The 14,611-nt window shown below is 33.2% G+C and overlaps 1 protein-coding gene across 1 annotated transcript; it reads left to right on the top strand.

Annotated features, from left to right (window-relative positions):
* Nucleotides 1-8: 8 nt before the first annotated feature.
* LOC143238895 (uncharacterized) lies at nucleotides 9-13,657 on the top strand. The gene is made up of 4 exons (XM_076479524.1): nucleotides 9-125; nucleotides 8,332-9,035; nucleotides 11,475-11,612; nucleotides 12,629-13,657. The coding sequence occupies exons 1-4, from the start codon at nucleotides 20-22 to the stop codon at nucleotides 12,761-12,763; spliced, it is 1,083 nt and encodes a 360-aa protein (XP_076335639.1). The 5' UTR covers nucleotides 9-19; the 3' UTR covers nucleotides 12,764-13,657.
* The last annotated feature ends 954 nt before the right edge of the window (nucleotides 13,658-14,611 follow it).

Here is a 14,611-nt window from a genome sequence, read left to right as displayed (position 1 = left end):
CAGTAACAGAGTGGCGTACATGAAATTTCGAGACGTTTTACATCTTGAATCTGAATTGTTGACAAAAATGAGAAGAAATAATATATGGTACCAGGGGATCTTCTTGGCTCTTTTTACAATCATTGGTATTGTTTTCCTATTTTATGCAGTTTTGTTTATCATCACATGTAAATGGTAAATGAGGTAAAGTTCCAGAATGAAACAATTTAAGATCTGCGTCAACACTGTGCATATTACAACCGAGCTTGACGACGAGATCATGTTTGCTATGATGATTGGGATGAAACTGTAGTAAATAGTTTATCTCTTACTGAACTTTACATCATTTACATAAGATGTATTTTCCCCTAGAACCTGAACGTTTTTATACAGGCTTATTTCTAGACTAATACGTTTCACATATATTTGTTGTGCATAACTTGAAGTACACACACACATATATACATGTTTGTAAACATACAAACCTGTATTGTTTTTTCTGTGATGCTCATTATTCAACATCTGATGACGAGTTTGAACAATGTCTATTGAAACAAGTGTTCAGGCCCAGCATGGCCAGGTGGGTTAAAGCGTTCGACTCGTAATCTGAGGGTCGCGGGTTCGAATCCCGGTCGCACCAAACATGCTCGCCCTTTCAGCCGTGGGGGCGTTATAACGTGACGGTCAATCCCACTATTCGTTGGTAAAAGAGTAGCCCAAGAGTTGGCGGTGGGTGGTGATGACTAGCTACCTTCCTTCTAGTCTTTCACTGCTAAATTAGGGACGGCTAGCACACATAGCCCTCGAGTAGCTTTGTGCGAAATTACAAAAACAAACAAACAAACAGGAGTCACAGATCCATGATGCAGCAATAAAGAGTGTGTTGGTATGATGAGTGCCCAAATAGTTAGCGAACGAACTACCAGAGGGTAAAGTAGATCTGTATGTTATCAATTCTATAGTAACAACCAGAGTTTTTAATGTATTTTATCAAGTTTACATAAACTGTTGTACAATTATCACAATAACAGCTTCATTTTTAAAGTAAAACATTAAAATATTTTGTTTTACAAATGTGGACACTCTTGATGACTAGAAACCCATTCGAAATAAAAAATGCATCTCAGAACGGCTGGTATGGGTATTAACACTTTTACTTATAAGGAGAGAACAACGTTTCGTTCTTCCTAGGTCATCTTCAGGTTAAGAAAAAGAGAGTTTGAATGTGACCATTGCTGGGTAGATGTCTTAGGAACGAGAGTATAATCGGATACGGGATTGTAGGTGGTGTTGCAGATGAATGTTAGGTTATTAATTGGTACAGGTATAAAGGTGTTCCTTTACACTGGTTTAATTTTGGTTTTAGTTGCCGTATAGGAAAGTCTTCTTTGATTTTGCGTTAGTTTATATTTGTTTCCCTATTTAATATGTGGGTATTTTCTATGGTTATGTTGTGTAAATTTGACTTGCAGTGTTCAAAATCGTGTGAAAGTGTTTTTTTTTAAATCTAGTTTCCATTTTTCTGCTTGTTTCTCTAACATAGAAGTCGTGGCAGTTGTTGCATTGTATTTTATAAATTATGTTGGTGTTGTGTGTGTCAGTGTAGTTTTTACATAGTATGGACTTCAGTTTTGTGCCTGGTTTTTGAATAACTTTGGTGACACTGGAATGTTGTGTTTTGATATGTTTTTTTCTAAATATTGTTTTGTTTTTTTTTGCTGGTGTCGGGAACGTAGGGTATGCAAGAGTGTACGGTTTTGTAGTTTGTTGTATCTTAGGATTTGTTGTTGTTTGTTTGTTTTTGGTCTAGTGTGTGCGTATTATTTTTTCTACGGTTTTTGAGGAAATTTGTTGATGTTGATAAAATGTTGTTTTATTTTGTTGATTTAATCGTTAATTTTATTAGGTGAGCATAGTTTTGTGTCAGTGTTTATTTGGTTTCTTAATATGTTGCGTTGTTGCTTTGTTTAATGTGCTGAGTCATAGGAAATGAGGTTAAGAAATGCTATTTGGTTGTTGTTTTTTCCTGTTCACTTGTGAACTTAATGTTAGGGTGTATCGAGTTAACATGAGTGAAAAAAAACACTAAGTGTGTGTTCTGTAGATGTGAATCCAGGAACTGTATCATCAACATACCTGTAATAATATGGTGGTGGGTGTAAGACTGAATTGGTCGCTTGTGATTCAATATGTGTCATAAAAATGTTAGCTAGAACTGGTGATATGGGATTCCACATACTTAGGCCATTTATTTGTAGGTAGTTTGGTTATTGAATATAAAGTTAGTTTTGGTGGTAGTGAATTCTATCAGGGTTGCTAATTGGTTGCTGGGAATGTATATCAATGGGTTGAGGTCTTGGATATAAATGTCTAAAGCTATCTTGCAGGCTTCAGTTGCTGAGACTTTTGTGAAGAGGGAGATTACATCAAAACTGGCCATTAAGGCTTTATGATTTAGTTGATTAAGAATATATTTTAAAGTTAAAAGAGTATTTGAAAAAAGGAGCCGGCTGATGTTACATATTTAGAAAATTACCACGCTATATATTTACCGAAGTTGTAGGTAATAATAAATGTTTTCTGAGATTTTTCTGGTTTTTTTCATTTGTAGTAGTATTTTGTTTAACTGGTTTTCATGTGTGTGTTTATATTGGATTTGCGTTTAGTAGTCTAAATTTCTTTGTATCTGGCAAGATGTTGTTCATTTTTTGAATGTATTGGTTTGTATTTATTATAACAATAGCATTGCCTTTATCTGTTTTTAGAATTTTGATGTTGTTGTCTTGGTTTAAGCTGTTTACAGAATTAACGTCTTTTTGTGTGAGGCTGGTTTTTAGATTTCTTTTCTGTAAGATTGTGTTTATAGTTTTGTGTGAAAATTCTTTGAAAAACATATTTAAGATACTGTTTTGAAGTGTTTCAGGGAAATAGGTGTTTTCAGTTCTATCTGGAAAGATAGGTTGTTGGTTGTCGATGTAACTGTTGTCGAAGTTGTCTTCTTTCTGGTGGTTGTTTTCCGTTGTTTTGTTGGTGTTTGTTTAGAGTGGATCACCAGTCTTCTAGCAAAAACTGCCACGACTTCTATATTAGAGAATCAAACAGAAAAATGGAAACTAGATTCAAAAAACAAAAAAAGAAACACCTTCACACGTTTTTGAACACTGCAAATCAAATAAACATAACATAACTATAGAAAATACCCACATATTAAGGAGGGAAACAAATATAAACTAACGCAAAATCAAAGAAGCCCTAGCTATACATAAGCTAAAACCAAAATTAAACCAGTATAAAGGAACACCTTAAAACTTATACTAATTAATAACCTAACATCCACCTGCAACGCCCCCTACAATCCCGTATCCGTTTATGCTCTAGTTCGTAAGTCAACCGTCACATATTCTTTTCTTTACTTGAAGATGACCTAGGAAGGTCAAAATGTGTCACCAGTACAAACTCGCGGGTTTTTAAACATGCTTAGCCTGGGGCGTTAAGATGACCTAGTTGAAGGTCACAATTGGCGGTGGTTTGACTAGCTGCAAACTCTAGTCTTACACTACTAAATTAGGGACGGCTAGCACAGATAGCCCTCGAGTAGCTTTGTGCGAAATTCCAAAACAAACCTTACCAGTAAGACTGTTAATACCCACACCGGCCGTTCGGAGATAAATGTGAACACTGTTTGTTAGTTAGGAAGATGAATTAATCAGTAGTATTTTACCATATTTGCATAATACACTTTTACAAATATCTGTCATTAAAATCGCAGATGTTTTGTAATAACATCTTTGAATATCGCGCAATAACTTTATAGTTTTTCCTCTTTATATTACATATATTATATAAATGCTGACAGTGCTTCTATGATTGGATGATGTCGTTATTAAAAAGTTTTAATAAGTATAAAATTATTTTAGTCAGACGTTGTAACCAATGGCAGTGTTTCTGTAGTTCCATAGTATTTGACATATTTGCTTTAACAAGTAAAATAATTATTTCAACGAGACATTTATTAAAACACTGCTACATATGTCAGTTTTATCATGAATATTATATTAATGTCCCAATTATCTAACACAGCAAATATTATAGTCACTAATTTACCTTACATAGTTTTACAAATATCCATGACTTTATGTATAAAACATTTCATTAATTAATTAGTTCTGTCGTTTTCACATCTATATTTATTTTGCATTTTGTACTTTTTTGTCTTTGATATTTCTATCTAAAACACTTATTGCTAATCCACATCTGTAACAGTAAAATTGTATAACATATACCACCCTGAAAAGTATACTTATATAAAGGCCCTTAATACAACTGCAGTAAGTCTTCGGATATGCAACACTAAACTCAGGGGTTCGCTTCTCCTAGGTGAATACAGCAGATAGTTCAATGTGACTTTGCTATAACAAATATACGCACACTAATTTAAATCTTATGTTTTGTTTTATAAGTTTATTTATTTTGCTAAAGTTTATAGAATCTATGTTTAAATAATTATTTTTAACTGTAACTATTCTTACCTTTATCTGGATAGAAATATTTTCCTGTGGCTTGTTTCTCGCATATAGACTTATTAAGTAACATTCTTACCATTTCGGAAAACGAACGTTTGATACAGATAGGTCATTCGTTTGGCCTACTGCTGGCGCATCCCAGAAGAAGCCAAGTTTACAAAGTTTGATCATCGTGTAATATAAAGTGACAGGTGAGCCTAACGCTCAAATAAACAATACTTTGATTTTTATAAAACTTACAGATAAACCAGAAATTATATTTCCGTATTTTTTCAAACTTTATTTCATGGTCAGTATAACATTTAAACGTATTAGTTAACTAAAGCATTCACTACATTTATCGATAAATGAACATAGTTTATAACTGAAAAGAGAGTTGATAATCATAATCTTAATAAGACTTTTCATTATAAATCAAATGATTATTCTTTCACATGTCATAAATCCTCACCATTTATTGTTTATCGTTACATTAACGATGTAAAATTACAGACTTCACAAGTGTACTGAAACATTTATTAACGAAATTTCAAGATATTATAAACATCTTAACTTATAAAATACTGCATTAACTTCCGAATGAACATTTCTGCATTACGTAAATCCATATTACTATTCTAGTTAGAGTTCATATTTTTCATTAGTGTAATGTTATTGGAAAACAAACACTAAATTTATCACGAGACGTATTAGTCATATCACTAGAAAAATGAATGAAAAAAGGAGTCAATGCAAACTAAACAATTTCACTTTGAAGGCTTAGAAAAACTAGTTTATCGACTATTTAAACACAGATATTTTCCTTAGAAGGATTTTGAAACACTATTTCGGTAAAATGTGATGTATTAGCTTTGTCTTTGTAGAAAGCTCATCAAATATATATTAATCGTAAGTTACAGATTAGTGTTCTGTGATTTCGTAATATAAAAATCATGTTTCATGATAAACCAGTATGCTATCATTAACAAACGTAAGTAAAATAATAATAGACTTAGCATGCATTACACATTCAAACATTTATTAACAAAACTTCGAAACAACTAATGTACTACTTACGAAATCATCTTAGTTTATAAATGTATAGCCCTACACCTATAGCCCAATGTGATAATACCTATGGTATATATTTGTTCTAGCATGTTATTAGTCCACTAAAATAACTTACCATGGCAGAAACACAAGAATTATTTTCTTCAAGTTTATCCTGAGGATCAAATCCACTAAAAACTTGATACCCTTAGATATTTAATAATAACACAAACTGAAACATGTATGAATTGTACAATAATGGATTGCAAAAATTAAAATAAACTTCATACTAACTTTCTCACCTACAGGGCAACAAGAACTTACTTCCATGCCACCAAAATCTTTTGTTTACTGCACTTTTTAATCAGTGAATTGACTTTGTATCTAAAGTGCTGGTTGGTCAAAAAGAATCAACGTTGTATCACATCCTCTAATTGCATGCGGAAAGAGGCTATGATAACACTATGTAACACAAATTTTGTTCCTGGATAGTATGTGTTATTTCTTAATTGCTTATGTTGTAAAAGTACAGAAAATGGTCATTACGCCCTTCAAACTTTGGTTTTGTGACCTGAATAATGAAATCTAGAAATTAATCTATTTTTTATGTAGAAACGGGCAAATTTGCACATTTTCATTTATGTAAGGTCTGAATAAAACAACATATGAATCAAGATTTACATGGATTTTTACTAAAGCTATACAAAAATGAACAAAAATATTTAGAAGTGAGTAGTTTTCGAGATTTGCGACTGTAATGTAAATCACTTTTACATATTCGCCCCCAAAAATAGTATTCCATCATATTTTTGTTATATGCTTCTTGGTAGCAGCATTTAAAGTCCAGTATGTTTTGTGGAAGCACTCGCCTTGCTCCTCTGTGTATGCTCCCATATTCTCCTTGAATTTATCAAGATAGGCGTCAAGGATATGGACTTTCAGAGATATCCTTCAGCCCTTTTTGCCGTAGTTCTTCAGCACCAGAGCCTCAACCAGTTCCACATAATTTTTGGCCTTATGATTGCTCAAGAAGTCTCCAACCATTGCGACAAAGATGACCCAGGCTTTTTCCCTTCCTATTTAGCTTCATGGGGAATTCTGTGTACTCCAGGATCTTCTTTATTTGTGGTCCAACGAAGACACCAGCTTTGAACTTTGCCACAGACAGCTCAGGGAAGAAGTCTTGAAGGTACTTGAAGGCTGCAGACTCCTTATCAAGAGCTGTGAAAAAATTGTTTCATAAGACCCAAATGTTTGTGCAAGTGTGAGAACAATACCTTCTGGAGGTCCACTAGTGGCTCACATTTGACATTGTGCCTCCTCACAGAGAACTTGGTCCGTTGTGGCCAATGCTTCCTGTTGTAGTACGCTGCGGTTTCCATGCGGAAATTACAGGGAAACTTGGTAAAGCCCCCTTGGAGACCCATCAGGAGTTTCACCATTCTGAAGTTTCCGATAACCTCTCAGCCATACTCATCATAGTTCAAGGCTTTTAGCAAGGTCTTGACACTATTGTGTACTTCTTTGAGGTGCACTGAATAAGCCAGGGGAAGAGACGGATACTTAATTCAGTTATGGAGCAGCACAGCTCTGAGGCTTCTGGATGAGCTATCAATTGAAGAGACGCCACTCGTTCGAGTTACAGGCAGTTCCAGTTGCCTCGCACAGACCGGATACATTGTGGCAGAAGCAGAGCCCATCTTGACGAGTGACGTTCAACAACATTCTAGAAAATTTTATGTAAGCTCTACAACATTCTAAAACGTTTTTGAAAATTTTTGTAAGTTCGAGAAAATTCTCTACCAGCTACGCAGCACTGAATCTACCTGGAATGTTCTTTAAAATGGGTAAATTGGAAAATTTCATTACCCAGGTCACAAAAGCAAAGTTTTAAGAAAAAAATAGGTCTTTTTTTTTTCCTTTGCTTTAGGCACAAGGAATTGGGAAATAACACTTTCTACCCAGGAACAAAAAAAAAAGTAAATATTTTGTTACATAGTGTTATAAACATTAGTCCATAATTAAGTGTTTGTTTCACTAATGTTCAAAAGCTTTGTTTTATTGCTTTTAATGTCGTTAGTTTTTGCCTTCAGTGTGAAGAATATGTTAGTGAACTCGAAGTTTGCATGTTACAGTAAAAGATTTGAAAGGTGAGTGTCTTCACAAATGGACACTTTTGGTTGACTTTCTACAGATTCTCAAGTTGTTTTTTCCACAATGAGAAGCCAGTGTTGCTCTTGGCATGGGAGGTTTGTTTGCACCCAATCTTTTCAAGACCATCACACAAAATACAGATGAATTTAGCATTTTCTCATTTTTAGAAATAGTTATTTAAAAGACAATCCCAACACTTCGATATTTTTATAATACACATTTCACATACAGATGAACATAGGTTTTGTATGTTAATTCAAAAGCCATTCCACACGCTGATGTAGATAGTCACCATCACAAAATATGTTAGGGGTATTTTCCTTATGTCAACTGAAAAGCTAAGTTCCCTGTACTTAGCAGATGTAATCAACCAATCTAGTCTTGTTTAATTAGTAAGAGAGGTCTACATGAACAGTCTATTGACGACTCTTCACTGTGTTGCAGCTTGCTTCTTCTTTTACATTTTAAAATGATTTTATTGTTTTAAATATCTTCCTTGATTTTGAACCTAATTAATTCAGAGTATTTTCTGTTTTTCCTATTTCTAATGTATTTAAGCACAACAACTTTTTAGTACCTGAAACAGAGATTGATGTTTCGTTTGATTAGTTCTGGTTAACGTTTAATTTTTAATTTTATTTTAAAGGGCTAGTTAATGGAGTAGAATATTCCATTGGCACTGACTATATGACCACTATGAAACCAACAAAAGTCTCCAGTTTTTCTCTGTTTAATGATTTGGTCAGCTCATTCTTAGGCGACAAGTCTAGACTGAATATCACTAATTTTCCAACAGAGTTTCAACATCAACAAAATGTTGCTGATATGGTTTCAACGAATTTTGAATTTCAACTTAATACATCTACTGCTTCTCCTACGACTTTTAGAACTCAATCTAGTTCAAACAGTACTTTTTCAACAGAATTCGTCGACGAGTCCAGTTCAAGCTCTTACTTTTTAACTACTTCTGAAGCTCTTACAATTTCAACTTCTAATAACTCAACAACTTTTGAAGCTCATCCCACTTCTTCTCAAACAACATTCACAGTCAAATCCAGTTCAAACAGTATTTCTCCAATAACGTCCGAAGTTCAGTCGAATTTAACCACTACCCCTCCAGCAACACCTATATCTCAACCAGTTTCAACCACTATTTCTCTGACAACTACAGAAACTCATCCAAGTTCAGCGACTACTCTTCATACAACTCAAAGTCATTCGACAACTACTTCTCAAGTTGCGTCTGAACATAAACCTGGTTCAACCAGCACCTTGACAGCACCTTCTGGTGTATATAAGAAGCCTCACATCACCTCAGACAATACCCTTATAGCAAAGGATACATCCGAGGTAGGAACTAGGAATTATTGTCAATTGATGAAGTACAATTATAAACAGTGGCTTTTACAAGTAAATTATGATAGATAAAAGAAAAATATATTACTTTGTTAAAATTGTATGATATAATATTTAACCTACAAGATTCTAGTTCTAACGAGTTCAAAAATATTTTAATAATTAATTATTTCTAAGTGATTGCAAGTTAAAATGAAAATAACACCAGATTCAGCAACCAGTTATTAAATAAGTGTGCCTTATTGTGTTAGAAATGAGAATCTAAGGATTGAGGATTCATCCTACACTGCCAAAAAAGCAATGAATATCTCTGTTTGGGATCATGGTTGCACTATAAAAGTGATAGTCAAACATCAGTATTTGTTCAGAAGAGCAGTCATAGAGCACAAAATTAGGGCTGGTTATGCATAAATAGTTCTTTGTGTGTAAATTGTTGAACAAACAAATTAAATAACCAGTGACCCCTCCAAGTGGCTCAGCTGTATACCTCAAGGCTTAAAATGCCAAAAATTGGTTTTCGATACTGAATCTGTGCAGCACATAGATAGCCCATTGTGTAGCTGTATGCTTAACCACTAAAACAACTTGGCATAAGATCGTATTTTACTGATAGTTTTTCATTATTTTGCAGCTTTCTCTCTTTCTTTTTTTCCCCACTTATGACTTTCAGCATCATGGGAGATGCAAACATCTTTTCAAGGCAAGGTGTGGCATTTTGGAAATCATTACTTTCATGTTTTTAGCCGTTTTTTTACTCCTTGTATTGAACACTTCCTGGGTCTTCCTCTGCTTCCGTTTTCTCTTAGTTCTAAATTAAATGCTGTTGTTGATAGCTGCTTTGAACTCATCTGCCTCTTGTTCAATTTCTGCTTTTCTATATGTTTCAGTCCTTGTTTCCATCTATGCTGTTTTCTGATTGTTTAAATTCTTACTTTATTTAACCTGGTCTTAATGATAGCTTTACAGGGGCATTTTGTTTCACATAATGTTATTGTTTGTTTGATTTTCTTATTGATAGTCAATGTGTGGCAGCGATATGTGAGGATTGGAAATTAAATGTTACTAAGTGGTCTTTTCCTTTCTAAAAGGATGCATTGGTGAGACACCATAGGGATATTTAATAAAATATATTGTTTGCTTTCTGACATTTGATTTCTATCTCTCTTCTTAATTTGCCATCTCCAATGAAGATGGGCTCAAGATACTTGAAATCCTTATATTGGGTGGGTCTCCTCAATATTTAGTTTAGTTGTCCTGATATTTCCCCAGTCCTCACTGTTTCTGCTTCAGCCTTTCTAATTCTCATATTATATTTTTTACATTTATTGAGGTGGTCCTGAAGTAGTTTGTTTTTTATTTGTGTTAAACAAGAATTGGTAATTTGTGAACGTGAATTTATTGATTTTTCTGACATTAAACTTGCTTCTTATGAAGAGAAGGGGCAACATGACATCCTTGACGTACGTCATATGCTAAGACTTTCCAATTTGTTATCTTATACAGTAATTTGCCCTTTATGCCACAATCTTTTAGTACTTTTTAAACTCTCAATCAAATGCTTTTTCTTAGTCAATATAATTAAATTCAAATGTGGATTGTATTATATTATCTTTTCTCACGGCTGTCATAGCATGAATGTGACATCTATGCCACATCCTTTGCAAAATCCCATCCAGGCATTTCTAAATTGTTTTTCCAACTGCTGACCTAACTTTCTTTTCTAAGATTTGTCCAAATTTCTTTCCCATATGGCCATTTAGGAAATCCCTTTATATATGTTCACAGTACATTAATTTCTATGTTTTTCCATATAAGAATAATGATTGCTGTTTACCAGCTACCCGGTACTTTTATTTTCATGTGAAGTTAAAATTCCCTTTAACCATAATATTCCAAACTCTTAACATTTATTATTTTGCACGTTTCAGCCACTGTAAAAATAATATTTTAATTAAGATTCATAAAATTCATAATTGTTATTACATACAGAACCTTGCTAAAGTATTCACCCCTTGCGATGTTTCTAAATTTTGTTGCTGTTTAAGCATGCAATCATAAAACTTTCAAAGGGAACTTTATATTTAGAATCTATACAGTCTACTTTAAGCTGACAAAAGTAAAAAAAAGTTCTGTTATTGTGTAAGTAAGTTAGATTTTCAAAGAATATTATAATATTTTCTATTGCATAAGTATTACCACCCTTTCAGAGACCCTAAATCATTGTACAAACTATTAGATTGAAAAATCACAAATTTAGTGTAATGGTGTCTGTCTGTATGTAATTAAAGTTACATGACAAACAAGTCAGTGATAAAGTGGTAGATTTAGACCTCTGGTTAGCTAAACTAGATCATTTGTGAACTTCGTAAATTGTTTACATTTTAAATATATTATTCGTTTCTTGTTGTGTTAAGACTCATGCGTTTATTTCAGTCAAACGAAATACCAAGTATTCCTGGAATTCCAGGAATACCCGGAAAAGACTTCCCATTCTTCGGATTCCCTTTACCGAAAACAGAGTTTCGATGTAGGAAGCCTGGTTACTTTGGTGATCCAGAAACTCGTTGTCAGGTAAATACTGGCTTTCGTTTCGCTCAAATAAGTGCTGTTATCAAGTAGATATAAATGTTTTGTTATCATCTTAAATCAAACCTGATGTCAGATGATAATGACATTTTAAGGCATTTAGTATAATGCTATATAAATAATTAAATTTTTCGTTTAGCGTAAATGAAGAGTGATGAAAAGTAGATAATTACACTTTGTGTTAAACTTGTACAAAACCTGATAATAGACTCATAATAACATTTTCAAACCTGAAAGAAGCTCGATTTCAATAGTACGAGATATAACATATCATTAGCTAGCTCGACATATTTTACTAGTTTTGTTGAATTTCGTACGAAGCAACTGCGATAGCGTCCATAATTTTGAAGTGATTAAGTAGAGAGAAGACATCCAGCCAACGCCACCAACCGCCAACTCTTTAGCTACTCATTTAACAATAAATAGTGTGCTTCACAATCACAGTATAATGCCTTTCACTGCTTGAATGGCAAGGTTGTTCGGCGACGGGTTTCGATTGTGCGATCAGAAGATCGCGATTCAAGCGCCGTAACCATCAAGCCCTTGCCAGATCCAGTCAAGACATAATTCATTTTGTATTTCACTTTTAGCTTAATTCGCATCGTGAACCTCTCAAAGTAGATTAGAAACACAAAAAGGGTAAATAAAGAAAATCTAAATCACTGAGTATTTCAAACTCTAATCAAAATTTTATTAATAGCTTAAATAAAAAACTTGTTATTTTCAAGTTTTATACAACTAAAAATATTTTGTAATTTTAATGAAAATAGGGTAGTAGGATTGTTTGAAGTTAAGCACAAAGCTATCCAATGGACTCTCTCTGCTCGGCGCACCATGGGTATCGAAAACAGGTTTGTAGCGTTGTAAGCCTATAGACATACCGCTATTTTATATCTTAATTTCTTACATTTTTGGATAATTGCTATTTTCAAATATACTTCAACAGATTTTTTCAATAACACGAAGCGATATTGATGCTGTTATCATTTCACCTTTTTCAGATGTTCCATATCTGCCAGGATTTCAGGATGGATAGCTTTCTGTGTCCAAATGGCACAGTGTTCGACCAACGATACCAAGTGTGTAACTGGTGGTTTTCTGTTAGATGTCCAGTTTCTCCCTCAAACACAATATAACCTTAAGTAGTTAGACCTTCAGTGGATGGCTGTACGGTCGCGAAACTTCTTGCTAGAAAAAACTGTCAAGTTTTTATTTTACGACTTATTTTAATCAGATTTTACTTATTTGTTTATTAGAAGCATATCATTTAATGCATTTTTTATTATTTTTTACTGATGTAAATGAAAGAGAAAAGCCAATGTTGTAGTATTAAATACGGTTATCTTTCAACATGTATATTACACTGTAGTCAATTAGGAAATTTTTGAGATTATTGAGTACAAATATTTTATTTTAAGAAGGATATTTTTAGGGTAAAGATTTGTGTTTTTCATTTTGAAAAATAAGAATTATGGCCATATCTAGCAAATAACTAAAAATACGAGTAATTTGAATTACTGAAATATAGATTGAATTAAACACCCAACTAAGAAGACTCAGTGGATCCATTTATTACCTTCAATCAGTTTAATCAAGAAACTTTGCTTGTGTTTTAATCAATACAATTCTACTAGTTTTACCGTTTGAACTGTTTAGATGGAATAAAATATGAAACCAGTTTGATTCGAGCCAATAATTGTGCTGAAAAAAATAGAAGCTTTAGCCATTTAAAATGTGATGTAGGAAGTATAGTGATTATCAGGTTTTCTATTATATGAATTTGAGGTGAATTTCGAATAACGATAGTAGATTTGTAAGTCTGTGTTTGTTTTATTTGTTTGTTGCAATCGGGAAATGTAAGTATTTTAGCGTTCAAGCCAGTTAACCTGGAATTCTTGAGCAATTGCTCTAGATAATAAATGAAGTGAAACTGAGAATTCCAGCTTTTGAGATGATACAGCTTAGACAGCTAAAGTTTTAACCCAATAAATAGATGCTTTAATTCAGTTATTCAATATTTTAAAAATCATTATACTAACATTCAACAATACTCTTAGGATTGTTTTTACTCTAATTTGTATCTCAGGACGGTTGTTATGGGTATTAACACTTAAGTTTCGACCCTCTTGGGTCATCTTCAGGTTAATATCCATACCAGTCGTCCTAAGATACATTTTTACTTCAAATGGGTTTCTCGTTATTACGATTTACTCGCACTTTGTCTTCCCTTTCTGTGTCCATCAACATTATATTGGTTGTACTTATTCCTACAAGGAATCGAACCATACCATTGTAAACATAGTCGACTACTGTTAATTACTTGTAATCAATAGCACATGTATTTGGAAATAGGTCTTGTTTAGCTATATATTGTTACATATATACATACGCTTTATGTTATTTCCAAGTGAAATTACGGGATTTGACGTTTATAAATAGCCCTACACCCCATTTCACTAGAAAGACTGCCATCTTTCTAACTGAGCTTACACACATTCTTTTTCGCACGTATTTGTCCAATGTTTTTAAGTTCTAATAATTATTCTGAAATTTCTTTGGGCATTAAGACTTCCTACAGTCAAACGTCTTACCAATATTATTTTACACAGATAATAAGAGCACTTTACAAAGTTTATTTCTATTCTGCAGAATGAGCTCTTTTTCTTACAATTTCTTCAGTTTAAGGTTTCCTGTAGCAAATGGCGCTTTCCTACAGAATACAAACAATTCTGAACTAAATTTCTTGACTTGTAAATTAAATATCAATCCTATTTTGTTAAAATTCAAAAGAAACAAATTACAGTTATTTTCAAAGAGGTGAAACCCAGGATTAGCTTTCTAAGCCTAATATATCTGAAAGTTAAAATCATCTACTATAATAAAAACGCTTTAACTTAGACTACAGTTATATAAGCTCATGGAGGAGGTCCGGCATGGCCAGGTGGTTAAGGCACTCAACTCGTAATGCGAAGATCGCAGGTTTG

This window comes from Tachypleus tridentatus, chromosome 13, assembly GCF_004210375.1.
Source record: "Tachypleus tridentatus isolate NWPU-2018 chromosome 13, ASM421037v1, whole genome shotgun sequence".
Classification (NCBI taxonomy): domain Eukaryota; kingdom Metazoa; phylum Arthropoda; class Merostomata; order Xiphosura; family Limulidae; genus Tachypleus; species Tachypleus tridentatus.
Note: the sequence above shows the minus strand (reverse complement) of the source record. Positions and strands in the feature narration are given on the sequence as shown.